The 26004-nt window shown below is 37.2% G+C and overlaps 3 protein-coding genes across 4 annotated transcripts in view; 1 reads left to right on the top strand and 2 right to left on the bottom strand.

The window, feature by feature from the left end:
• Positions 1–26004, bottom strand: part of LOC142344059 (uncharacterized) — a 390373-nt gene that overhangs the window by 148666 nt on the left and 215703 nt on the right. The gene's annotated exons all lie outside the window — the stretch shown is intronic.
• LOC142344056 (uncharacterized) lies at positions 489–8504 on the top strand. The gene is made up of 5 exons (XM_075395529.1): positions 489–609; positions 4459–4552; positions 4816–4961; positions 5697–5851; positions 8189–8504. The coding sequence occupies exons 1-5, from the start codon at positions 579–581 to the stop codon at positions 8453–8455; spliced, it is 693 nt and encodes a 230-aa protein (XP_075251644.1). The 5' UTR covers positions 489–578; the 3' UTR covers positions 8456–8504.
• On the bottom strand, positions 10532–13492 carry LOC142345011 (uncharacterized). Its single transcript, XM_075397095.1, has one exon. The coding sequence runs from the start codon at positions 13490–13492 to the stop codon at positions 10532–10534; it is 2961 nt and encodes a 986-aa protein (XP_075253210.1).

Below are 26004 nucleotides of genomic sequence, written 5' to 3'. Positions count from 1 at the left end.
GAAGGCTACCCATTGCGAGACCGGATGGTTATCTTGAAAGATTCTACCAGAATCTTTCAAAATATGAATAACTTGCAAGACTCTGGCAGAAAAATCGTTATCTTGCATGATCTGTCAGAACAACGTGCAAGATTTGCAAGAAAAAATGACCACATCGTTGAAAAAAGTCCAAAACAGCGCCACAAAATTCTTTTGTCGATTCACCAAATCGTTTTCTTTGTCTATGCCCAGAATATGTGTACATTCACATATTGCGACGTTTTGAGTTGTTTCCGAGCTGCTTAGAACCCTAGGACGGTTTGCGCGCGTTTTTTCTTTGGCTGCAGGAAAACTTCTGCAGCCAAAGAGAAGTCTGGATATCTGTGCACGGAGTCTATCCGAAATAACCGAACTTGTTTAATATTAATGATTTTGTTGACCTTATGTAGCCTTTGAGTTGGTTCCAATACTTTTGTCAATATGCTCTTCTATTTGATTCAAATGTTGAAGAGCAAGGTGCGATGTTAGCTAATCAAAATAAACACGCATTTAATGTTGCGAATAACTGAACGTGTTTTAAGCGATGGTTTATAGACTGTATGGATAACACTACTAGCTTCATAATTTTGGGTAAGTGGAAAATTTGTGGCTAAAATTGTTAATTACAAATAAAGCTTGAAAATGCACAAGTTCAATTAAATCGGACGTGAAATATTTCAACTGGAGCTCTCTGAGCCTCACCTGTGTCAAAAAAATCTGTGACTAATAATTTTGGCTACATTTGAACTCCTCCAATTGTCTCAAAAGCAACAAACTCCTCATTAAAATCAGCTCCTTTTTCCCCCCTAGAGATGAAAAAACTGCAAAGTTGAAGACGCGGCTGAGGTCCAAGAAGGAACTGACCACGTGCGCGCACACTTTTGGATAATTTTGCCAGAGGCGAATTCGAACGCACTTGAGTCCGATTAGAGACAAATTTCAGCACAACGGTGTCTGGTTTGATCAGAAAAAAGTATGAAAGCAAGTTGGACTGATCAGAAGCTTTCCTTTAACTTTTAAACAAGAAATTTTCGCACAAACGTTTTTAATCTATTTGGTTAAGAGATTTTGGTTCTCACAATCAAATCAGCCAGACAATCGCGGCATGATCTGAAACTCATGATCTGAAAATCAATTTTATTTTTTATCCAACTGAATTTTATACTGGAAACGTGATTTTATATAAATTCAACATGCTATTATGATCCTGAAAAACTCAACTGTGGTTAACGTCAAGACCCGTTTGGGTCTGATCTGAAAAATCTTCAACCACACTTCAGCCAGATCAGAGGACAATTCGATCTGGCATCCCAGTCAGGGAATCATGCATTCTTGGAAAACTGAAATTAAAATAACAAAACTTTAAACCCGATGAGACCAGATCTCGTGAAACCTTGCAAATCGAAGGCTACCCATTGCGAGACCGGATGGTTATCTTGAAAGATTCTACCAGAATCTTTCAAAATATGAATAACTTGCAAGACTCTGGCAGAAAAATCGTTATCTTGCATGATCTGTCAGAACAACGTGCAAGATTTGCAAGAAAAAATGACCACATCGTTGAAAAAAGTCCAAAACAGCGCCACAAAATTCTTTTGTCGATTCACCAAATCGTTTTCTTTGTCTATGCCCAGAATATGTGTACATTCACATATTGCGACGTTTTGAGTTGTTTCCGAGCTGCTTAGAACCCTAGGACGGTTTGCGCGCGTTTTTTTTTGGCTGCAGGAAAACTTCAAAAAAAATGGCTATATCGTAAGATTCTGGCAGAACAAAGGGCTATGTTGTATGATCTTATAAGATTCTGTTAAAATGAATGGTAATCTTGCAAGAATCTGGAAGAAAAATGGTTATATTGCAACATTCTGGCAGAGTCTGCCAGAATCTTGCGAGATAACCATTCGAAATTGACTGGGGTAAGAATTTTAACAGTTCAATCTTCAAGTATTTTTTACTTGAATATTAGAAACAGATAAAATGGGATAATTAAAGATGTTCTGACATAAATAACCCGTTAGCTATACTGAAGATAAAAATCAAATGTCAACCGCTACCAAAATATGTTTTTTATGTCAATATGAATCAGAGTTCTCAAGGCCTGATAGAAAGTAGACCTGATTTGGCAATATTTCCATATTTTTCAATGTTTTTGAAAAAAAAAAGCAAACGCAAAAAACGACAGACTTGCTAATTTATACAGGGCGAGTTATAGCAAGACGAAAAGATATCTAATAGCTGTCTTAAAAGTCAAACGTTTGACTTGCGCAAGTTGATTTTGCGAATTTTGTGCAATTCCATTAATTAGCTAGAAAAAGTTTGAAAAATAATTGCCAATTGAATGGTAAACTTCTGAGAAAGGTTAAAAAAGCCACAGAAATTAAGCCTAGTCTGATTCTAACAGGAACAAAAAAAACAAAACCCTTTTACAGAAGTGAATTCTCGCCATGATATTGTTCATTTTTGACAGTTTCAAATAAAATCCTACGAGTAGCTACAGCATGGTCATGACCCGCAAGGCGTGGCCAAATACGCTAAAGGAGAGGTGCGTTAACGTTCAATTGGGGGTACAGTTCCTTGGGTTTTTTTTTAACCCCGACTCAAATGCATCTGATTAATGTGGTTCTGGGCCGGAACTCACTCTGAATAACACCTGGACCATGCCTCCATTTCACTATCATTCTTTTATTTGCGCCTCCCTGAATTGAACATGACATAGCGACAGTCAGTGTAGTGTTATTTAAACATTTTTCAAAATTGTGTATTTTGGAGAAAAAGTATAATTTTATATCATAACCCTAAGGTTAAACATTTACATTTTAAAGATTTATATTTTCAAATTTCACAAATCCGCACGTGTAATTAATATTGAATTAAAATTAAATATCATTTTGAGGTTGTCCGTATGTGCTTCTCGATTTATAAAAAAAGTTGTAAGGTATTTTTGAAATTGATAAAAAACGAACAATCAAATAGCCTTCAAAACTATGCCTAGAATTGATAACCCTAACACTTGAGGGCAATGTATTCTTGATTACTGATTTGTTACACCATTTTTCCTTTTACTTATTGTTTATGATTTGTTTTGGATTTTTTTTCGGCTGAGACTCTGCATAACACATAGGTGGCTGGCAAAAGTTTGAAAAATTTCAGACGTTTCCCATCACCTTATACATCTTTGTGGTTTTTCTAGGCCAACGTTCGAGATGAACAGTTCACCTGACAAAACCTGGTCGTTCGTGAGAGGATCACGGCATCTCTAATATATCTTGTGTAAATGACAAACCTTTATTCCTCAGTTATACCTTGACAATTTATAATTTGTATATTTCTAGGAGTTAAGGTCTGCAGAAAAATTCCAAATCTTCAACATTGAAAAATCTGAAAACGCTATTGATTTGAAAACAAAAAGTCGGATCTTTTCTGCTAGCCCCCCCCCCCCCCCCCCCCGCTTAGTTAGGCACCCCCCATTTATAAATGTCTAAACATATTGTTAAAGCTAAGTAATCTTATACGTGAACATATATGAGCAATATGCATTTACTAAAAGCTAGCACAGCTATGGTTTGAAAGTATTACGTATTCAACCAAAATTTGTTGCATATAACGTAAGCATCAATAAAAATTTCTGTATTAGATCATTTTTGGTGTTATCGGCTACAATAAGGGCTTGATTTTTTAAAACTTCTAAAGGCAACTACTCTAAAAGTACCTTCAATCTACCTAGACACTCTTGTTTCAATGAAATGCAAATATCGCTCTTACAATTCGCGAAAACTTAGATTTTGGGGGGTGCAAAATTTAACGGCTATATAAGGCTGGGGGGGGGGGGCGCTAGCAGAAATGATCCAAAAAGTCTAACTTCCAGGTCGATGTCCATCATCACATCATGCAATGGCGAATTGCATTCGCCACTAAAACTGAATTCATGTGAATTTCAAACAAAAGTATGTCATCAGTTTGTATACCATTGTCACGAAATCTTGGGTATTGTAAGTTTGCCTTTGAAAACACTATGTGGTTTTTGTTCGGGATCTGATTTGTTTGATAAAAACTGCATTTAAGTTCAGCTGGTCTTTTAAAATCGCTATCCGTTTACCCGAAAACGGTTTCTAATTTTTATCCTGTCTCAAAATGGCAGATCAAGTTCGTATTATCTGCAAACTGCACAATGTCAAAATCGCCTTCAGTTTGTTTGGAGAAAGCATTAACTTATAAAAGAAAAATTAGCGGTTGAAAACTGTACCTCCTGAAACACCGAGATTATAATCAAGCTTTCTGAAAATACGTTACCAAGTTTTACGCATTGAGTTCTATTACTAAGGAATGACTTAATCAAAATTCTTGACAATAAAAATCGAAATTTTCTATTCTTTTCAAAAAAATATTGTGCTCAATTGAATTGAAAACTGTTAAGTTAGTTAAAATTTGACCGCTATTTAGCATGCATTGTGGCCAGTGTGGACACCAGACTGTCCCAAGACTTCATTCTACCTAACCAGCACTCGTATTGGGGCCAGAAATGTGCCAAACTAAGGTCAGTCCGGATAACTTATAGTGAAACAAATGACAATACGTCGTAGTTACGGGGTCCATCATCACAGCTGAAATTTAATAGCTATGAAAAGCGACCACATATGGTACTCCTAATAAATCGGAAATAAAGCAGATCTAGTGAAAATAAAGAAACCTTGAAAACCTTAAGAATAATAGAAAAATCAGGACAAAAACTTGGAAGTTAATAATTTTAGAACTACATTTTGCACATGAAATCTTTGACACGTTTCAAATTCGTTTCAGTAAATACTTCTGTTTGTTGAGACTTCAGTTTGATGCTCCTGTGTCGAACAGAATGAGTGGACTATATGACGTGATTGAATTCCAGTCTATAGTCAGACCCATACACAGACTCTACAACTGGTTCTCCCTCTACCAATTCGGATTCGGTCAGTAGACGTCAATCACTCACTTTTCACTGCATATTGTTATAAGAGATACAATTTGAAGCTTTAAAAATGTGCGCTAACTGTTGGCGATCTCAAATAAGTATTTCATTGATCATGATCAGACCATTTTGCGTTTATTGGTACCCACATGCAATAAATTTAACCATTGCAAGACCAGCAGCAGTGCGCATAATTTGAGGATGAAATATTGAAAAGAAAAGGGAGATACCCAATTTAGCGACTGCACTGAGTAAATTTTGCTGGTGAATCAGTTTTTACGGACCGCATGTTGCCCTCTCAACGTTAGGGTAATAGTATTATTAATAATATTTCGAATAGTTCTCTCAATAGTGGTTAGTTAGCGGAAGGTGGTTCGCACGGAAATAAAGACATTATTCTCTCAACTTATTCGCTTTTTGTAAGAATTTACCATGAGCAAAACTCATCTTAGAGAACAAAAACTCAAAGCAAACCTGAGAGAAAAACTCTAGCTTAGAATGGGAATGAAAATGATGTAAAAAAACAGACAGCGTCACTAATCTCTCTTCGTTTCAAAAACAACTCCCACAATTATTTGTAACAAATGGAAGCACGTTCTATGTAGCGCCCTTCTAAGTTTTACAATAATGTACTTCTCAAAAAGCAATGCAAAAAGTACAACTTTTCAACAAAAAGTAATTAATTTTATTTCTCTTTCAATCCAAATAACAACAAAACGCGAGTTTTAATCAACAGGTGGTTGTTGCAACATGCAAACGGAGAACTTCCTTATCCATAGGCGGAGATGGGGAGTGACACCGGAGGAGTTTTATCGCAATATCACAGACTTCTCTTCCTCCTCATCCTCCCCAGTATGGAACGGACAACATAAACAGCTCATCCGAATTCACGTTAGCCATTTTACCCACGCTTAGGCCTCGACTTATGAAAAGATCGTCCTCGACCAAAAATGGGTATAAAAGGAACATGCTCGAACCAAATTGCTAATGGAGACATTATAAAGCGACTTTAATTGTCATTATAAAGAAGACATTATAGCTCGACTTTAATTGTCATCTCGACTTCAGCTCGACCCATTTTTTTTCGCTTTTGGACCTTACCTCGATGCTCCTCCAATTTCGTTGAATCTGGAATTTAGCTTGATCAAAAACTTTGCCCTTAGCACTCTGGACTCAAATTAACCACGTTGGACTTTAGATCGACTAAAAAAATGAAATTTTAAAATTGGTTCGAGCTATTGTTAAATCACGAGTCGAGCAAAAATCTTCTCACATGTGCTTTTCTGCCTCGAAAATTTTACGTGCAATTTTATTGCTGACTATTGCTTATAACGTAGTCAGCATGTACACTCCTTCATCTTTTGCTATTCAAAAGATCCACTAATCTATCAAAAATCTGTTTTTTATAAAAAAACATGTTATGTTCATAATTTTGGAACGGAAAACAAATGAATAATGACACTTTTCCATTACGGCTATTGGGAACATTTAAACTACCTTAATTCATTGAATCAATTAATTTGGCATTATAGTCCTACTTCAATAATCGCTTTATATCAAAAATTGGGTTTTTTTGGCAGGTTTCCAACTGTATATTAAGTTGAACTGAAGTGGTGCAACGTTGTGTAGTCTTGCTCAGCTAGAACTCCTTTATGGAACAAAAAAATTAGAACAATTCCCGGATCTGAAAAAGGAAGCTTATGAAACAACTGTTGCTCGACCCATTAAAAAGAACATGCTCGATACAAAATGCCCATGAAAAATTCATGCTTGACACAAAATGCTTCTGAAAAGACCTTTATTCGACCAATGAAAATACTATGGCTCGACTGTCTGTTTTTGGTCAATATTGACCCCTCTCTACTAGTCTTTTTGAGTCTTTTCAGTCACGGTCTAAAACTGTATTTCTTTTTGTTTTCGAAAAGAAGCGTAGTTGATGATCTACAACCACGCTCAAATCCTCATTATAATTGAACAATTGTCACAGACAACCAGAGAGCCATGTAATCATCCAAAATCTGAGCAAGTCAAATTGCATTTCTATCATAGTTTTTGATAATATATATTGACTAATTCTTGTAGAATAGGAGTCCAAGCAAAATCAATTTACCGCAATTGTCAATCAGGTTTTCGCTTATTTTACTCCAATTCTTAAATTCAGGGAATGGGCTAAGGTTTAACGATCATTGGAAGAGATTCAGAGATCCCCATCACATTTCTTCTGTTGGAAAGCAAGACAACCAAAGAAAATTCAAAAGCGCTGGATAGAATTTTTTGACTTGAGATCTGTAAAATACGGCGAAGCAAAAAAAATTGATTGAAATCTCCAATATCAGTCTTCCGGGAACAACAAAATTTTTGTTATTACCACTTTCTTTAGTTTTTACCCGGTATTATATTTATCCAGAATATTGGATATGCTTGCATAGCGGTTGACGAACCAAAATCCGTTGAATAAATTGGTTGAATGAACAATTTTAAATGAAAATGGCTGTTTCCTTGCTTTATACTCCAGCAAAAGCTGCAAGGAAAATACCAAAGTACATATTAGTTCAAACTCTTCGCATTCAATGACAATTCAAGTTCAAAAACAATTCTCAGCCCCAAGAATTTTTTTTGCAAAATTCAAAATAGAAAACGGGGAAAAATCCTTCAAAAGATTATTCCCTCGTCTCTGTTTGGTTCAAAAAGTTTTGTTACACAATTTGGTACAAGTTTCAATAAGTTCTATGCAGCGTCGTTCTAAGTCAAACAAGAATTTCAGTCAAAACGTTTGAAGCTATTTGTGTTCTCTGAGGGTCCTGAGAAGCAATAACCACATACCTTTTAACGCATTTTTTGTTGATAAAATTTTCAAAATTCAAAAACAAAACTTAAGAGAGGGGACTCTTCATTAAAAGAACCATTAAATGTTTATCTGACTCGACCAATTTTACCCATCATTTAAAATCAGTTCAATTAAAAAATTGTAACATAATTGTAATTTTGAAATTGCCTTCTCAAATTTCGGCGCTTTCCGAATTGATTAATTATTTGATCAAAATTGTACGCCAGTCTCTTTATGAGATTATGAACGAGCATCAAACTTCGCTTGATATCAGCATCGCTTGGAATGAGCATCGCTTGATATCAGACTTCTGTATTAAGAAATAATATTTGCAATGTTTCCTGTACGCATTTTAATGCGACTTTAACCTCAGTTCAAACTAAAAACAATAACTATTCCAGGCGGAATTCATCAAAGCTTTGTGTATCAACGAGATTCTGGAGCTCTCTTTTGGTTATGGCGACTTCCAGCTGACTGGAAATTTTAACCTGGGTGCTGACTTTGTCTTTCCACCATTGGGAAAAGAAGGAATAATTTATCGGTTTAAATCGCAAAACATTAAGCAGGAACTAACTTTTGACAGGTTCAAAAGCAAAATTGTTTGCAAAGAACAACCCTGGATTTGCAAAATTGGTCACGAACTCAACAAAACCAAAACGAAGAATTGACTGTTTCTTTATTGAGAAGCACCTTATATAACCAACTTAAATGAATTAATTTTGCTTTGGTATTGGTTTCTTTAAAGCTATATGCAACCTATTACACGATCAAACAGTGCTAGAGTTTGCTATCACAACCACAATAGAACTCATAAATTTGTTCGTGGTGGCAGGCTGAAAAATTTCCGTTTTCTGATTTCTGATCTGTAAAGGTAGATCTCCTATCAATGACAAGGAAAACATCACGCCTCCACGTTTGTTTCAGCGGTTGAAAATCTGTCTAGATATCACGTTTTTACGCTTAGCTTTTGAAAACTGTTTTATCAGCTATTCGGTAGATTATCAGTAGTAAATATAGGGAGCACTGGGAAAGGGGGGGTTATCATGCCATGGGGATAATAGGGTATAGATTTGCATGGGGATAATAGGGTATAGATTTGCATGGGGATAATAGGGTATAGATTTGCATGGGGATAATATGGTATATAATTGCATGGGTATAATATGGTATATAATTGCATGCGGATAATATGGTATATAATTGCACGCGGATAATACGTTATATAATTGCATGCGGATACGTTCTTATGCGGATAATGTGGCGGTAATTGTCTCGCCGTCTGACTTTCTTTTTCCCCTAACTTGACCGTCCGCTTATTGAACTTAGGCTAAAGAAACTTTCGTACAAATTGAACTGAAAATAAAAATTGAATCAGGGGCGTTCAAATTAAAGCAACACTCCAAACAAAATCTGAACAAATCTCGCACAAAGTATTTCTCAACACTATTTTGAATTCAACACACTATGAAATTGAGTTTGTACACTGTCCCTTTCACTGTTCGCCGCTACTTTCTGTAGCTTCTAAATCAATGAATGAACAAAAACTTTGTTCCTCCTCTGAGCTGCTTCTATCAAAGTCAACAATTTGGTCATCAGAAATGTCCTCATCTCTTATTCCTCCCGCATTAATGAAACCAGGATCGGGCGGCGAATAGTGGCTGGCATTGTCCAGAAGTAGGTTCAAGTTATCGCTACAGTGTTTTCTCATTCTTTTCTCCGGGGGTGGTAGATATGTTGGAAAGTCCCAATCCACTTCAGTGTCACGAAAAATTTCACTTAAATTGTCACTATTCTCTGTACTGTAATCCCAACTTATTTGACTTTGGTCAGGATCAAACCATCCGAGCGAACTAGACGTTTCGCTTTGATTATCGCCCAACACAGAAAAGTGTCCATATGGGAGCGTTCGCAATATGTCCATATGGGAGCGATATATCTCTTATTATCAAATGCGGATAGAGATATTTTATTAGCTGTCACCGTTTTCAGTACATGATTTTCGGATGTTATTCTTGTATTTACCGCTCTAACTGGTTTCGACGTTTGGAGAGTTTCTTTATATAATTCGTGGGTGAGAAGTTTTTGGGCTGCCCTGGTCACACCTTTAGCAGACAACTTGCGACAACCTAAACAAGGTAAACATGTTTTACAATAAACTATTAAGTTTTGTTATGTAGTTTCCTCCAACGCACTTAACTTGCATTCAAATTACTGAGGGAAGGGGTTAGAAGTTATTCATTATATGGACTAACTTTTCGATGTGATTCAATACATCTTGGGTTTGAGGCACACAAACTCGGATATATAGTCTCCACTGAATTCGTCCTTGAATTTAAGGACTTCAGACTTATTGTTGTTGTCGTGAAGTGGGTGGTCTTCTGGATAGGATGAAAAATCGAATTCGTTTTTTACTTCGGCAGATTGGTTGGCTAAATCCTCATACAGATCTTTTGACTCAATTCTATATAAGAGGCTGTCTGTATCCGAGTACAACAGACGACATTGAAAGTTTTGTCGCATAATTTGATAATGAAAGCGGTACATATAGTACTTAGACAAGTCGAGCACAGTTGCACCCACAATAGTCGGCGTATTCCATGTTATAATTTTCGGCTTGCTGCACATAGCGGCCATGTTCTCCCCAAATATTTTGAATCTCTCAAATTCGAATTTCGAAACAAGTTTTTCTGCTCTCTCCGCATTTCGTGTAATTTCCACCCTCGACTGTCGCCTTTTCGACTCAATTATTTGCCATATACAGAATTATTCATGAGTTTATAATAATTCTGTTGGAATTTATTAGTTGCGTTTTTCCGCATTTTGCTATTCAAGGTAATATACGATTCGAGCCATCGTTCCTGATTGAATTGCAGCACGCGGTGAAGTTTCGTTATACGTAATCCAAGTTGCACATATAATTGGAGTAATTTATAATGGACTACGTAGTTCTTCTTGTCAAACAGTGTTTGCAGTAGTTTAGGGACCTTAGCTTCAGGAATATTGTACTGCTCTTTTAGGTTGATTTGGAAATCGCTTAGCCACACGTCTTGTACAATTTCCTTTACAGGCGCTAGCGGATAATCCCTTTGGTTGTCGTGAACGTCTGTAGGACACTCCAGATCCACTTCAGCAAAGTAGCCGATGGCAGAATCCTGAGGCATATTCAAGATCTGGCTAATGGAAACTTCATTGGCAAATCTAAAGCTTCCGATCGGAAGCAGCTCTTTCTGCATGACACCCCCATACAAATTATTAGCGTCGAGGCACAACCCGAATGTGGAAGCCTCTTCTGGGTTGAAGCCCGGTAAGAACTGATTGTTGGCTTTGAAGTACCTCGTTTCGAATACGGAAGTAATTCCGCCTCTTACTGACTGTTCAATCATGTGCAGGTGCTCGGGTTCTGTCAAAAGTTCTACGCGTGCTTTTGTTATCCGTAAAGCTGCATCTTTTGCCATATTTGGAGCTGTGAAAAATTGCGCCACGTCCAATCTGTATGTCTGGAAACTGATTTTGCGACAGTATTCCGAACAGCAGGCCAGAAGGGCAACGTCCAGTTTCAAATAGGAATCGTGGTAGTCCTGCATTGTCTCACAGTTTAGCAGCTGCCACATCTTCTTCGCTTTATCTAATTCGGACTCATTGATTGATATTTTTCCGTTTTCCAAAGAATTCGTCCATTTGCTGAGAGCCGGCAGCTCCCTCTCCGCAAACTTTGACCGGTCGCTCATGTAGGAATAAGGGTAATAACCCTTCTGCTTCAGAAGTTGTCTGTCAGGTGCAGGAATATGGGCGAACATAGACTCCATTATACCAAACTCTGACTCTGGCAAGGACTCCACCAGCTTTTCGAGAGATCCGTTGAAGAGTTTGTAAGAATCAACGAAGCGTAGATATTCGTAAACGGGTACGACCTTCTTGTCAGCCCTCTCAACTCTATCAACTTGCACTCCCAGCATCATTGCAATGTATTTTTCGTCTGTTGCTGGTATGACGTTGATTGTTGTTGTCGGTTTGCACTTTTGCAGACTAAGACAAATATGATGGAGGTCATAATTTTGGATGTTGTGTCCAATTACGGGAATAAAATTGGAATTCCGGCACGCTCTGTTACACTGTGGGTGGGCCCAACCCAGGAAGCCGCCGCTGTAATGGCAGTGGTCCAGATCTTTTTCGTCAGTTTCTGAGAATTCGTTTTCACAAATCCAACACTGTTTGCTCGCATTTTTATGAAGTGATGATCGGTCACCACGGAAGAAAGGGTGTTTGCGCTTCTGTTCGTGTATATCCTTAGCAAGTTTATGAATCAATTGAACGAAATTTTGCATGCAGTTTTCCGAGCTGCTGTCCAAATGAGTAAATTTGGGCTCGGGGTTGCCGTGCTCAATAACAGTCAATGCAAAGCCACATGGTTCGTGAACTTCAATTGGTCGCGATGAAGCTCTCTCTTCACTTGGAGCACAGGAGGCCACTGGTTTGAGAAACAACTCGAAATCAAAATAGATGACTAAGGGAGCAAACCAAGTAGCTGACCAGTTTGTGAATTTGTATAAATTATTGTCTGGTTTTGGCATGCGGATAACAGCTGGTGGATTATTACCGCAAACTTCAACATGATCCTCAAAGTTATTAACATCCTTGTGACACAAGTAAAGACAGTTCCGGCATAAGTGAAGAGTTGACTTGAATTTGATGTTTTTGATGAAGCAGAACAGCCTGCACAAATCTTTGATAAGAACGTAGTGGTGTTTATCATTCTCATAAAGAAGAAGCAAATCGAGGCTCAATTCGGAAGTTGTCCTTTTAGACACCCGCATTGGAAACAAATCTCGGTTTTCAAATCCAAAAACGTTTACCTCTACGTCGTTAAGTGTTTCAAACTTATCAATGTCATTGAAACCCATGGGCATTGAAAACTCACCAGCAGGCTGAAGCGATGACATGTTTTGATAGAACTCGGGTGATGTTAGCTTTAAAGAGTCATTTCGTCCTTCTTCTCCCTCAAAATTGTTGCACTTAAGATAGGAAGCTGCGATAAAGCTGTAAATGAAACAGTTGTTGTCTGTATGGTTCCTTATGTTGAGAAGGGCTCTACAATTTTGTAACTTTGTTGGTAAGGCAATAAATGAAGATCCAGTGGCCGGTCTGTATTTGGCGAACTTAAAATTGACGCGAATAACTCTTTCCAACATCCAACCACTTCCAGAAGAGGCAAAGGTGAACAACACAGCGAGCATTTTTTCCACCATTTCTACAAAATTGTCATTTGAGAGCCCTTCAGCGTACACAGGAGTCATCAGAGAGTTAGCGAAGATGGTGATACGCTCGTCGTCTTCTTCAGGGTCACGAAATTGTTTGAAAAGTTGCAGTTCTGCTGAGAATTGAACTTTTTGCGGGCCCGATGATAGTTTTTGATCAATCAGTTCCTGAATTCGCTCCTGTTTGAACTTCATGAACGCCTGGAGGTCTCTTGCTGGCACCATTTCGTCATCCGTGGGTTCTATTGAGTAGGATTGAAGACTGCCATTAAAAGCTGACTGATCGGAGGGTTGAGTAGGTTGAAACTCAGCACCAAAGACTGGAATTGAATGAACTGACCTTGCATGTTGGGCATAGAGGTGCGAACTGTTGAATCCGAGGTGGCAAGCCCGACAACAGTTTGTGAACCTTGAATGTTGAGTTTGCATGTGTTCCTCCAGTTCTGACATTTTTCGAGATGTAAACTCACACAAAGAACAGTGATAAGTTGGTAATTTCATTTCATCTGGATGAAATTTTGTTTCATGGCGAGAACGATTTCCTCTAGTGCTAAGCACAGAGTCGCAATACCGACAAGCAAAAGTCATGACGATAGAATATAACAACTTGACTTGAATATAACAACTTGAATTGAATTTAGGAAAGAATTGAATGATTCGGAAAACTAGTATTGCACTTTGTGGTAATTGCATTCGCTACGAAGGGTGTTACATGAAGGCATTCTGTATAACAACGTAGTTTGGTGGGCGCCAATTTCAAACATTTGAATTCGTCAAAGTTTATTGGTTGAAACTGGCGGGAAATTTTCGGTTCGAATTTTTATTGAAAATAAACGCAAAAAAGATATAAAACACTTTCCGATTTCAAAACTATGTGCTAGTAGACCCTCAGAGGGGTCATACCGAGTGTTGTTTTTGTGAATCACCTAAAAAAACGCATTTCAAAAAGCGGAGAAACATGTTACTTTCTTTTGAGTTTTTCAAAAAATTACCATTTTAGACCTCTTAAAAAACGGGTGGTTAGAGTTGTCCTACGCTGTCAAGTGTGATGAGCAAAATTGCTCCCCGGGACGAAAAACATAGGTCCGCACTAAAAAAATTGCTCTAAAACGAACCGAAAAAAAGTTATTTTTTCTGTCAATCATCATAAATCAATGTCATTAAATGACAATTACATGACAGAAACATGTGTCTTTTTTCTGAAGCCTTTTTCGATGACAGGTGTTATGAGAGAAATTGATGCCGTGGGCCCACAATGTGCAAAAATGCAAAGAAACGCGATCTAACATCTTTCCTTAGGGTACTTCATATGCTAATTAATGCCAGATGTTAATGTGACATTGATGACCAGATGTTTTGGAAATCGGTGAAGGAGCCATTTTTCGGCCATGATGCTTATGACCAAAAACATCCAGCATGTTCCCACAAAAACATTGGTATAAAAAAATTTCCATTTTTTTCATTAATGAGCAATTATGTTAATTAGTCACTAATTAGCCGTTAATTAGGCGCTAATTATCTCCGTAACGGTTAAGTTAAATTTGACGAGCGTGATGAGATGTTTTGCAGGACACAGTGTGCTGAGAACCCCTGCACCATCAGTTTCATCCCAAGTGTTTTTTGAAGCCCTCATTTTTGGGGTCAAAGGTCAGAGGTCATCTATCAAAAAAAATTTTTTTCTCAATTTTTTCAAAATTTTTTTTTCACAAACCTGCTTTTTTTACCCTGTTGAACGAGAGCGCAAAGCTAGGCGGTGCTGCTAGAGGACGTAAAAACTTTTTTTAACAGAACCTAATGACATCATTTGGGTTTTCAAGTGCAATTTTTCGAACTTTATCTCTGACGGATTACAATTTTCGACAACTTTTCCAATTTATGAATTGGTTTCAGAGTTCATATGCTGCTACTCTTTTGGCATAATGTTAACAGGTCTTTTGAGCCAAAAACCGCACACTTTTTGCAAAACGGAAATTGTGTTAATTCCATATAACTTTAGGCTTAACAAGCAGATGTTTAGAATTTTTATTGATTCGAAAGTCTAATTGTGGATTATTACCACAAAAACTAAACAGTTCATAGTGATTGCGGTACATGAATGCCTGCTTGGAGAATGATATCTGTGCTTGCGTCATAGGGGAAAGTAAAAATCTTCCCTGAACAAGTCCGAACATGATCACTTACTTGAATTATATTTTTGTCTAAGTTTTGAATAGAAACACAAAACGGACAAAAAAGAAGTTGTATTACAAATTCAAGAAATAGAAATGAAGTAAAATGTATAACACAAACACGAACAAATTAACATCTCAAATTTGAAACAGTTTTTTATATGAAAGTAAAGTTTCAAGTTCTAATTAAGTTAATTTAATCGAATAAGTCCATCAAAGAATTTTCTGGTCGTCGCTTTTTTGGTGCACCGCTAACGTTTGGAGTCTCTGAACACGTGGGTGTTTGGAAACTCTCGCTCATAGCCTCTCGCTTTGGCGTTTGAAAAGTTATCGAAATCGTTTGGAGGGTTCCTGATTTCAGCAAAGAGAGATGGGCTGGGTGCCGGCGTAACAGTTGGACTTGGGTCAATTGCCGGTGTTGTGGGTAGACTAGATAGTGTCGATTCACTGTGAGGCGAATCAGGTGATGAACTGATTCCCCACAAATTGGCCAAATCATCACAAGCTTGATATGCTCCGAGTTGATTTTCAAACAAGGGTACGCACTCACAGTCGTAGCGGTAGAGAATTCGTTTGGTTTCTTCAGGTAATGTGTCCATATTAAAATCTTGAAATGCTGGCAATACTTTTGCAGGTAAGTGACCTCCTGAGGTAAGAATGCTGCATTCCAAAGGGTCTGTTTTTTCGGGCAGGGCGGCAATTGCATTTATAAGAATCTTTGGAAGAAGACAGTGATGGTAAGTGTTCCAGACATTGTCTTGTTTTCGTTGTTGGATGAGAACAACAAAGTTTTCATAAACTGTTCGATAAACCAAAGTGCTTTCACAGGAAGACTCTGATTCTGCGAGAATTTTAACCGACATTTCAAAAGTTAAGTGTTAAAAGAATTCAATTAAACAGATTCGAATTTGTTGCTGGAAACAAACTGCAATTTGACTCAACACATATATGAATGCCGCCGAATTATAGCTCAGGGTTTCTGTGTACAAGTTTTGCATTTGTTTCACGTAAGCTAGAGGGTCACATCTGTTTTTAATTTTGAGCCAACATACACACAATTTTAACTTGAGCGTACCACAGATTGTTATCTAGGGTTACATCTGTTTTCAATTAACTGTTGTTATATATTGTGTTCAATGTGTAATTTCTTATCTGAGGTCACATGTGCTTTTAATTTGTTGTGTATATGATTGCTTTATGCCTTTGAAATTGTGTTCAACATGTAAGTTTCTTATCTGAGGTCGCATCTGTTTCTAATTTCTAGTGTATATGAGTGCTTCGAAATTGTGTTCAACATGTATGTTTATTATCTGAGGTCGCATCTGATTCTAATTTCTAGTTTATATGAGCGCTTTATGCATGTGAAAATTGTTCAAAAGATCACATTTGTGCACCATATGTTTGCCATAAAAATTGTAATGAACAGACTCAAGTACGCCGTAGGCGTACTTGAGACTGTATTCGCCAATCATTTGTTTTTAATTGAGTGTTTGATGACACACGTGTAATCCAAGCTTGCCGTCGCCCCTGAGTTGGAGCGTTCACAATAATTGTTAAGGGAAATAATATCAAGTTGCGGCATGCATTTCACTTCCACTAAAGAAACAGAATTCGGCGATTGTTATTTCGACATTTCGAAAACTGATAAGCGCTTGATCAGAGCAACTGTGAAAACGTATGAAAGGACGGGTAGCTATGTGTTTCTAAAATTGTTTAAGAAAGCGGAAAGCGATTACGAATTTCAGCAGAGAGTTTCTCTAACTGTTCAATAATTTGAGAACTTGATTGAAAAGTCAGCAGATATACGCTCTCAGTTCACAGAAGAGGAATCAACAAAACCCCCTCCAGCAAAAAACCACGATTCCAACAAAAATCAGAAGAAATTTCCAAGACCAGCAACAAAAATGGTTGAGGCGATGTACGAGCGTTCACCACATTACTTTAAACAATTTCAAAAACAGTTCAAGTTTCAGATTGTCGAAGAGAAACCTACCTTTTCTAACACAAATGTTTATGCAGTGTGTGCCCATTTTGATTCTGAGTTTTGCGGCTTAGTAACTAACCATTATCACGTTTTGCTTGATACAACAACTTTCGAAAAGGAAACTTTGAAAAGAAACCAAAATTTTCCTGTGCCTTGTATATTTACAACCTTCAAATTTTTATTTTCGACTGCAACAACTTTGGAGACTAATGGAGACGTTTTTACAAAGCTCAAATTGGCGGTTGAATTCAACAGCTCCGCAGATAAAGTTGACTCACAGACAGTACGCAAACAACTGCCAGCTTTTGCCTGCCACAATAATACGAAAATTAGCAATGCAAAACAAGTGAATATAAATCAAAAACCCTGTGCGAAGATGCCAGTAGTTGCTCAAAAGACGATCTACAACGCTCGTCCTCCATCGAAACAAGTTCAAACTGATTTTGTTAATAGTGAAACTATCCGAAGAGTTGAAAACATTTTGTCTGGTCCTCATTCTGGTGCTTTTTGTCAAATTATGGATATTTTTGTTAGTGGATATGGAAAATTAAATATTGATACTGATTTGTTGAGTGTTCGCCTTGTGTACGAAGAAAAAATTAAATTTTGAAAAAATAATTTATTGCAATCAAGGAAGGGTAAATACAGCATATGAAAAGCAAAGCGAACTAATTGAGCATCACTCAGTTTTACAATTTTTTTGTGAGTTAAAAATATAATGAGCAATATAAATACAAAAAAGTCCACAAAGTTTTGAGTTTTTACTTTGAATTGGCTGATCCTTCAGTAACTGATAAATTTTTGCATTTTCTTCTAGAGAAATTATTCTTTGGTAGACATCTTTGTATGACGAAATAGACTGTCCGAGAGGATCAGCAAAGAACAATTGATCCTCCTCCTCTTTCTGGCACAATAGTAACCAATGGGTGCCAAAACTTTCTGCAGTTGCTGCGTTAACAATTAGGAAACTGTTTGGTTTCAACTTTTGGGGAAAATTATTTGCAGCGAAGACACCCAGAAATTTATGCTTGAGTAAAGCACATCTTTGAATAAGATCATTGATATCATCTTCGTCCATTTTTTTAGTTTGTCAAAATGTGATTCTTTGATACTCTTCTTGCACTATCAACAAAAATTGTACTAGCTTTTTCACCAATAATGAAAATTTCAATATTGTTTGGTAAGGCCACAGAAAATTTTAACTCAACAGATATTGAACAGTTTGTCAGTTCAGGGTGAATAAAGTCATGGGATGCTTGTTGGGTACTGGTCAAATCAAAAACCATTATAAAATGGTTTGGGTAATCTGTCAAACTTATTCCATGTCCATTATCAATGTAAGCTAGATCCGATATTGTATTAAAGTAAAGACGTTTGTCGTCAGCTGTAGATATTGGACTATCTGCCACAGGCAAACCGTTTCGATATACATAAATCTGCTCTAGGTTGAATTTTCGGAAATGAAATGGATTTTGCCGGTTGTTATCCAGAAAAGCTTCATTTGTATTTAAGCAGATCGCCAGTCGGCGAATTGGTTCTCTCGCAAATATATCTTCTTGTTTCCAGCTGTGTAGACCCGTTGAAGCCAGAAACGTTTTTGTGAGCGTTTCAAGGTAAGGATAGGAGGCGGGACTACTCAATAATGTTTTCTCAATGGCGGACACAACAGTGTCATTGAGGGTCATCTTCCGCACATACAAATTAGCTTCGACAATTTTTACTTTGTATTGTTTCGCAGCATCATCAGACATTATGACAAAATCATCAATTGAGCGTCTGAATGCAATTCGAAGTGTCACACCACTTAGCAGATGTCTGTCGCAAGTGAAAAAGTCTACAGCAATTTTGCCATAAAAGGTGCATTCAGCTGATTGTCTCACCAAAGTTTTTCTTCTGTTCACTTCTGCAGTTGATAGCGTTCCCGGGTTTTCCTCATAAGAGTAGCCCTGACAGGCCAGCCATGTATTTTTTGCATCTTTATTATGTGAGAACTCGGTCTCAATGAAACTTTTGTGAGCATAATTTCCGTTAGCGTTTGAAATTTTCAGTCCATTAGGAGACACTGTACAATCAGAGAATAGTGAATGTAACACATTGTTGCAAAAGTAGGGAGAATCTGTTTTTGTAATGTCAGCGGCGGCTGTAGCGTCATATTTCAAATCAGCTTCAGAAGACTGGACAATTTTACATTTAACTTCGAGGAAAATTTTTTGTAAATCAATGAAGATGTTTCTGTCACCAGCGACTTCAAATTCTAACATGGGTCCGTTTGGGCTGTAGATTGGACCCAATTTTTGACAAAAACTACCATCAAAAGTCACCAGCAGTGAGGGTTTTTCAAATAAATCCAATGAGCTGTGAGTTGCTTCTGATGGTAACAAATTAGCGATCATCGTTCACTTTAGCAAAAAAATCCGACCGACTTCTTTTTGGTGCTCTATGCGTTGAAATGGTCTTTCTGCGTTTCTCGCCTACTTTCATTGGCTTGCCTCGTATTGATTTCCTCCGACGTGAAGTAATTCGTCGAGAGCCGCCAGTCTGTTTTTTAACAGTTTTTGAAATTGTGTTCTTAATTGCTTGTTTAGGAGATTTTTTGTTGCCCACTACATCCAGAATCTCTGGTACACTTTGTTTCAGGAGCTCTTTCCCGATACGTTTAGCAGTTGGCAAAATGAAGCGACGTGCTAGGGGCAGTGCAACACGTCCAATTCCTGCAGCTAAAGCTCCAAAACCACTTCCTCTTTGTCCATAATGTCCAGAGAAATGAGGCAAAGACGTCGCTTGATTAGCATAGTAAGAATGCATTTTATTGGGAAAACTTTTTGAATTGTAGTGTTAGAATAACTTTTCCAGTTCCCGAAAACGGATCTAATTGTCCTGTTTCCGTCCGCAGTTCAATTGAAATTGATTGAATTGTGTTGGTCAAAAGTTTTTTGTAGTCTAAATTTGTAAAAACGATCCGATGAGTTGGTTCAAGCTCACATACACTACCGTTTTTCAGACGTTGTTTTGAATCAATGACTCTCAAAAGAGGCTCCTTAGTGTCACCGACGTATTGGTATTCAATTATGTTTGTATAGATGAAAATAAGGTGCTTTCCATCACAAAGGTCGGCTGGAAATTCCCCATAATATGCTTTTGTATCATCACTTTTCATAAGCCTGTTTTCATTTGGATTCATTTTGTACCCAATATGAATTCCGTTACCGTCAGGAATACCTTCAAAGCCAATGATGCTGGGGATTTTTTCACTGGGAAACGTAATTCCCTCATATTTCCCTAGCAAAACTTCGTATTTTCCAGAGCTCTTAATTTCTCTGAAAGAAAAATTGGGTAATCCAACTGTGCGCTTAATTGTGGCAAGAAGTTGCGCCACCGTATCAAATGTTCCTGGCATAAAAGCTAGTTTTTGCCCGCTATAAGGTCTAGAAATAACATTGGCTCCAGAAGACATCTTTTGGGAATCTTCATAATCTTTTAAGTTGTATACAGTCAGATTTCCGTTTACAATATTTTCTATTTTTGTTGGGAATATGATTTCACTTAGTGCCACTCGCCAATCACCTGAAAGTTGGATTTCGTCATTAAAAAAATTCCGAAATGATGCAAATGTGTTTGAATCAAATATTTCCATTGAAGCTGATGAAACCACGTGAACTGTAAACTCGTCTTCAAACCGGTTATTGGACATTTTCAACGAGAGGGAGCCTGACAAGTTGTAATTCTGGTTGATAAAATTTTCCTTGAATTGGTTCGTTGTTAGCGTCGACTAAAGAGTATGTTGGTGGGTTTAATGTAGGTATTCCCGTTATTTCAAAGACTTCGTCTGTGAATGATTGCTTATAACTTTTCCGGAAAGCTTTGTCCTTTTTAACTATTCTCACAAAATCCCCAATGTAAAACTTGGGCTTCTGAGTTGTGCTTTTTTGCGCGATCAATGACACTAACCGCGGCACATCCTTTTTGGTAACTTTATTTGGGGCAAGTTTAGTTACCCGATTTACTCTCGAATTGATTGTTTTCACAATTTGGTCTAATTTTTTTACAGGACTTTTTTTCGCTGAAAGTACTGTATAAATGAATTCCACGTTTGTTGCACAATTGTTTGAAAGCTCCAAGAAACTCTTTACCATCGTCAACCCACACTTTTTCAGGCTGCTTATTTTTGATCATCTTTTGGAATGCTTCAGCTGTTTCCGTCGCATACTTTGTTTTCAAGGGTTCCACACGCAAATATCTTGATAGACAGTCAACTTCTACCAAGAGATATTTTATGTTACGGTTATATTTGGCTAGTTTGTCAACGTGCGCCAAATCCAATGACCAAATCGCATTAATGTCCTTTACAAAAACTTTAAGCCTGGGAAATTTTAATCGAATTGAACGGTACTTTGTGAAAGACGGTTTTGTCTCCAAGTAGGACTGCACTTTGCCTAATGCTAGCTTGCTCTGATTATGTAAGCGTTTTGTGCTTCCATATGAAGCTGGTCCTTTTAAATAAAGTTGTTCCAAACGTTTTACCTCAGGAGAAGAAAGACCATTTCTTTTGACTGGTCTCTTTTTTGTCTGTCGTTTCGTCACTTGTTTCTTCGTAATCTCTTGTTGGGTTTGATTTGGATCCACTACTGCGGGGTTTTTCTCGGCTTGGGTAGAATTCTTGTTCACTTTCTGACGAGTTTTCCAATATTTGCTTGGCATAAGTGTTTGCAACTAAATGTGGTGATATATCGAGAGCAGTCAAAATTTTTGAGTACTTTTTAATGTCAATTTTTTTTGTGCTTTGCTGTAAATTATACAAAAAAGTAGAAACTTTAACGCCCAGTGGTTCTTTATTGATATGAAGTACATCGTTTCCTCCAATGGAAATGACGTCAGATTGCATAATGTGTTCAAGTAAGATTTCAGATCGCTTAATTTTGTTTTTCTCCATTGGTTCAAGTTCAGATATTATAGACTCAAATTGAGAAATTTTTTGTTTCTTTAATATTGGTTCAATCTCACTGTCTTCGCTGACTGGTTCTGATGTTTCTTCTTTAGTAGCCTCCTTGTTTTCGTAAACACTGCTCATAGTTTCAACAGGCTTTTCTTCTTTTTGTGGTTTTTCAGATTGATTTCTTTGAAATAGTGATAGTTGAGCTGCCTTCTGTTCATAATTAGGGTTTTCCAAAATTTCATTTTTTACAGGTTGATGTGACAAAAACATTCGTTTTGGAATTAAAATGAATTCTTACGTATGCATTATTTTTTTGTCAAGTATCGATAGCAAGAAAATCCAACAATTCTCACAAATTCTGTTTCTTTGGCTAAAAGTTTCCTCTTTAGTTTCAAACTTGTTTGATTAGATAATAGTGTTTTGAATGATTTCTCGTAACCTTCTAATTTGGTTTTATTAACTGGAACGTTTCCATTGACAATATTGAGTAAGCACTCGCAAAGGAATTTAATGAACTTATTTGGAGCTGTCTTGATTATTTTTCCTACTTTTGAGTCCGATGTATCTAGCATCTGCCGCAGCATACATAGTTCTTTCTCTCTCATCAGTTAAGTTGGTGATAACAGCTTTAGCTGATGGAAGATAGAAAATTGATGGACCTGGAGGAACAATATTTGAACAGTAACGTAAGACGTCGGATGTTTTTGGATCTAAGTCGATTAACAAATGACCAAACTGCTTCCTGATTGCTAGCTCATAACTTTCCTTCAAAAATTGTGTGTTATTCAGTTGTCGACCAATAAAATTAATTTGCTGTGTGTCTCGTGGTGATTTGAACAAAATTATGTGTGTTGTATTCAAATCAATTTTTCTAGACCATTTGCTCTGTTGAAACAAGTTGTGTTTAACATATATCACACTAATGTTTCTATGTCGCCCCGCAGTTGCTAATTTAGAAAACTCTTTGTCGTTGAAAATTTCTTCACATGAATCGTCAAAAACAAGCAGACAGTTTTCTAACTCTGAAACGAGTTCAAAACCAGAAAACTGTTTGAATTCTACGTTCAATTTTTTCTCTAATGACTGATAATTTGGCTGATCATGCTGATAAAAGTAAAAGATTTTTGGAAACTCTGGGGAAAAAGTGCCATGTAGTAACATTTTGAAAATCAGCTCAGTTTTTCCGCAACACGATGGCCCGCAAACAGTCATGAACAACCTGTCAGAAGTTGAAATTATTTTGTTCATAACTTGGGATTAGGAAGAGCGTACCCAACTGTGCACGAGAGTAGAGAAAACCAAAATGTTGATTCTTCGCAATCAAGTTTGAAAAAGACTAATTTGATCAGAGAAACAGTTATGAGAAATATTATTATTGAAATTTGTGTAAAATATACCACTTTTGATCGAGGTAATCTCGAATTACAGAACCTCCAAGACTGTCTTTCTTGGTGCTCGGCGTCGAAAACCAAGTCAGTTATACCTCCGCCCGAATCCAACTGATCTTCTGCTTGACTCATTTTAAAAATTTATTTGTGAAAAATGAATTGCAAACTTGTTACAAAATTATTCAGCGATATATATTTCATACAACACATATTCAGAGTCTTTGTCATCATTTCTGTAAGTGATTGTATAATTTGCATTTATTGAGTCTACTTTATCTCTGAAAACAATGGACTCTACATCGTTTTCTTTCACCCGCCGCTTGATTTCTTTGGGAAGACTCTCATCGTCCAGAGACATCAGAATTGGTACTGCACGCTTGGGCATAGGTAAAGGGGTTAGTTTCAGTCTTTGCATTTTCTCTTGTATAGACATGGTACAATTGAAAGTATTCCACAAGAGAAAGATATTTCTTAAAAACTTCTATTTCAGCGCCACCACACACAATCTGCTGTTTTCTCAGAATTGTTTGTCCACGAGAGTCAATTCTTTCCTCCTTGACTAGTGTTACAGTCAATTGATTGTCGGGCGCTATACAACTGTAGACTGTCAAACTTGGAGATAAACTCACTTGAAGCAGTGATGGATTTGTCTTCTCTGGACGTCGATTCATTCATCAACCAGTGATAGAACAACAGGGCTTTCTTCCTCGCGCAATGCCTGCTCTTCTGTCTTTTTGGGCAACTCAGTGCATATAGGTTGCAAACAGGAGTTTCTCGATACAACTTCAAATGTTCAACTTTTGGACAAGACAATATCTCTAAATTTATTACGTTTTTTTGAAGTAGTTCCGTGAGAGTACTTGTTTTCTCTTTGCCCTTGGCGTAAAATACCGCTAATGGAAATCGAAGAATAATGCTGTCTATGATTTGTTGCAAATAGCAGTAAGGATATTCTCCGGTCTCCCAGAGGAGACCGTGCAAAAACTTAGAAACCCACTGGTAAGACTTTTGATCACTTGACGAGAGCGTTCTGTATGAATTGGGAGGTAGGAAAGAAATTATGTCGATAATGTTCTCAGTAGCAATAGCAAGTTCTTTAACTATGAAGCCAGATTTATTCCGAAAACCTTCAAAGTCGAGAACAACCGCTCGTGATTTCAGCATTCCAACATACTGAACAATCGTCCTTTGAAAGTTTTCACGTAAAGACAAAATGCAAGGCCGGTCACGTGACCAAGATACTCGTTTGTTACTGGACAAGGTAAAACGTATGAGTAACCCGGTCCTTTTTCGCTAAACTCATAAACGAAACCCGCAGCGTCATGAAGAATAGCATGCAATCTCAAAATTTTGAAAGATTTGAAATATTTGTCCAGCGACGAATTATCAATACCAATTATTCCCCCATAGGGACGAAGTTTAAGAGCAATGTCAAGATCAATGTTGGGATCCAAATGCAAACAAGTTGCTAAAAAGTACACAAATCTTTCTCCATAATCAGGATAATTTTCTTTCAAAAATAAATAGTTTTCGTGAATACTTTTTATGTCTACCGTCGCAATCGTTGATGCCATTCCCTTCACCAAAGTTTTTCAAAATGAATTTATTTTTTCCTTACTTGCTTCCCCAATTGTTTTGTCCTCGCGCTTCACTCTTCCCCCATATTGTTTCCGTACATGTAAATACATTAACTTTTTTCACCATGCAAATAATCCATACGATATTATCCCATGTAATAATCCATACGCCATAAAAATAAATTTAGACTATCCGCATGCATACCCTATTATCCCATGGCTAATGATCATTCCATATTATCCACATGCAAATCTATACCCTATTATCCCCATGCAAATCTATACCCTATTATCCCCATGCAAATCTATACCCTATTATCCCCATACAAATCTATACCCTATTATCCCCATGGCATGATAACCCCCCTTTCCCAGTGCTCCCTATATTTACTACTATTATCGTTGCCTTACTTGATCCGCAATCAGTCCCAATAGCTACTCGTTCAGTTCAGTTTTGCTCTTCAACAAATTAGTTTCGCTCAGAATATCAAAATAAATCCAATTTGAAATAAATATAATTTGCTTGAATTTTGGATGATAACTCAAGTCATAGTTCACAGCTGACCAATACAGCTCGAAAGCAGCCTAGCACTAACACGTGGATACGTTCTACCAAACTTTCAAGTTTCTAAGTTTCAAGTTCTCTTCGGCAAAGGTGAACAGAGCACAAATCAAAAAACCTGATTTACTATTAACCAAAGCTTCTCAATTGGCTTCAATAAAGCCAGTTTTGAATTCAGGCTACGCTTCGTTAACACTGGTAACAGAAATTTACTGCGTCCTTCGTACAAAATTTTGCTCACTTCAGAACTTTTTTTCCACAAAAAACTTCGAAACCGTCAAAAATGAATGCCATTCCACAAATTAAAATAAAAATAGCTAGATTGTACAGTCACCTGATCTACAACAAGA

The sequence above is a fragment of the Convolutriloba macropyga genome, chromosome 8, assembly GCF_964194025.1.
Source record: "Convolutriloba macropyga chromosome 8, txConMacr16.3, whole genome shotgun sequence".
Classification (NCBI taxonomy): domain Eukaryota; kingdom Metazoa; phylum Xenacoelomorpha; order Acoela; family Convolutidae; genus Convolutriloba; species Convolutriloba macropyga.
Note: the sequence above shows the minus strand (reverse complement) of the source record. Positions and strands in the feature narration are given on the sequence as shown.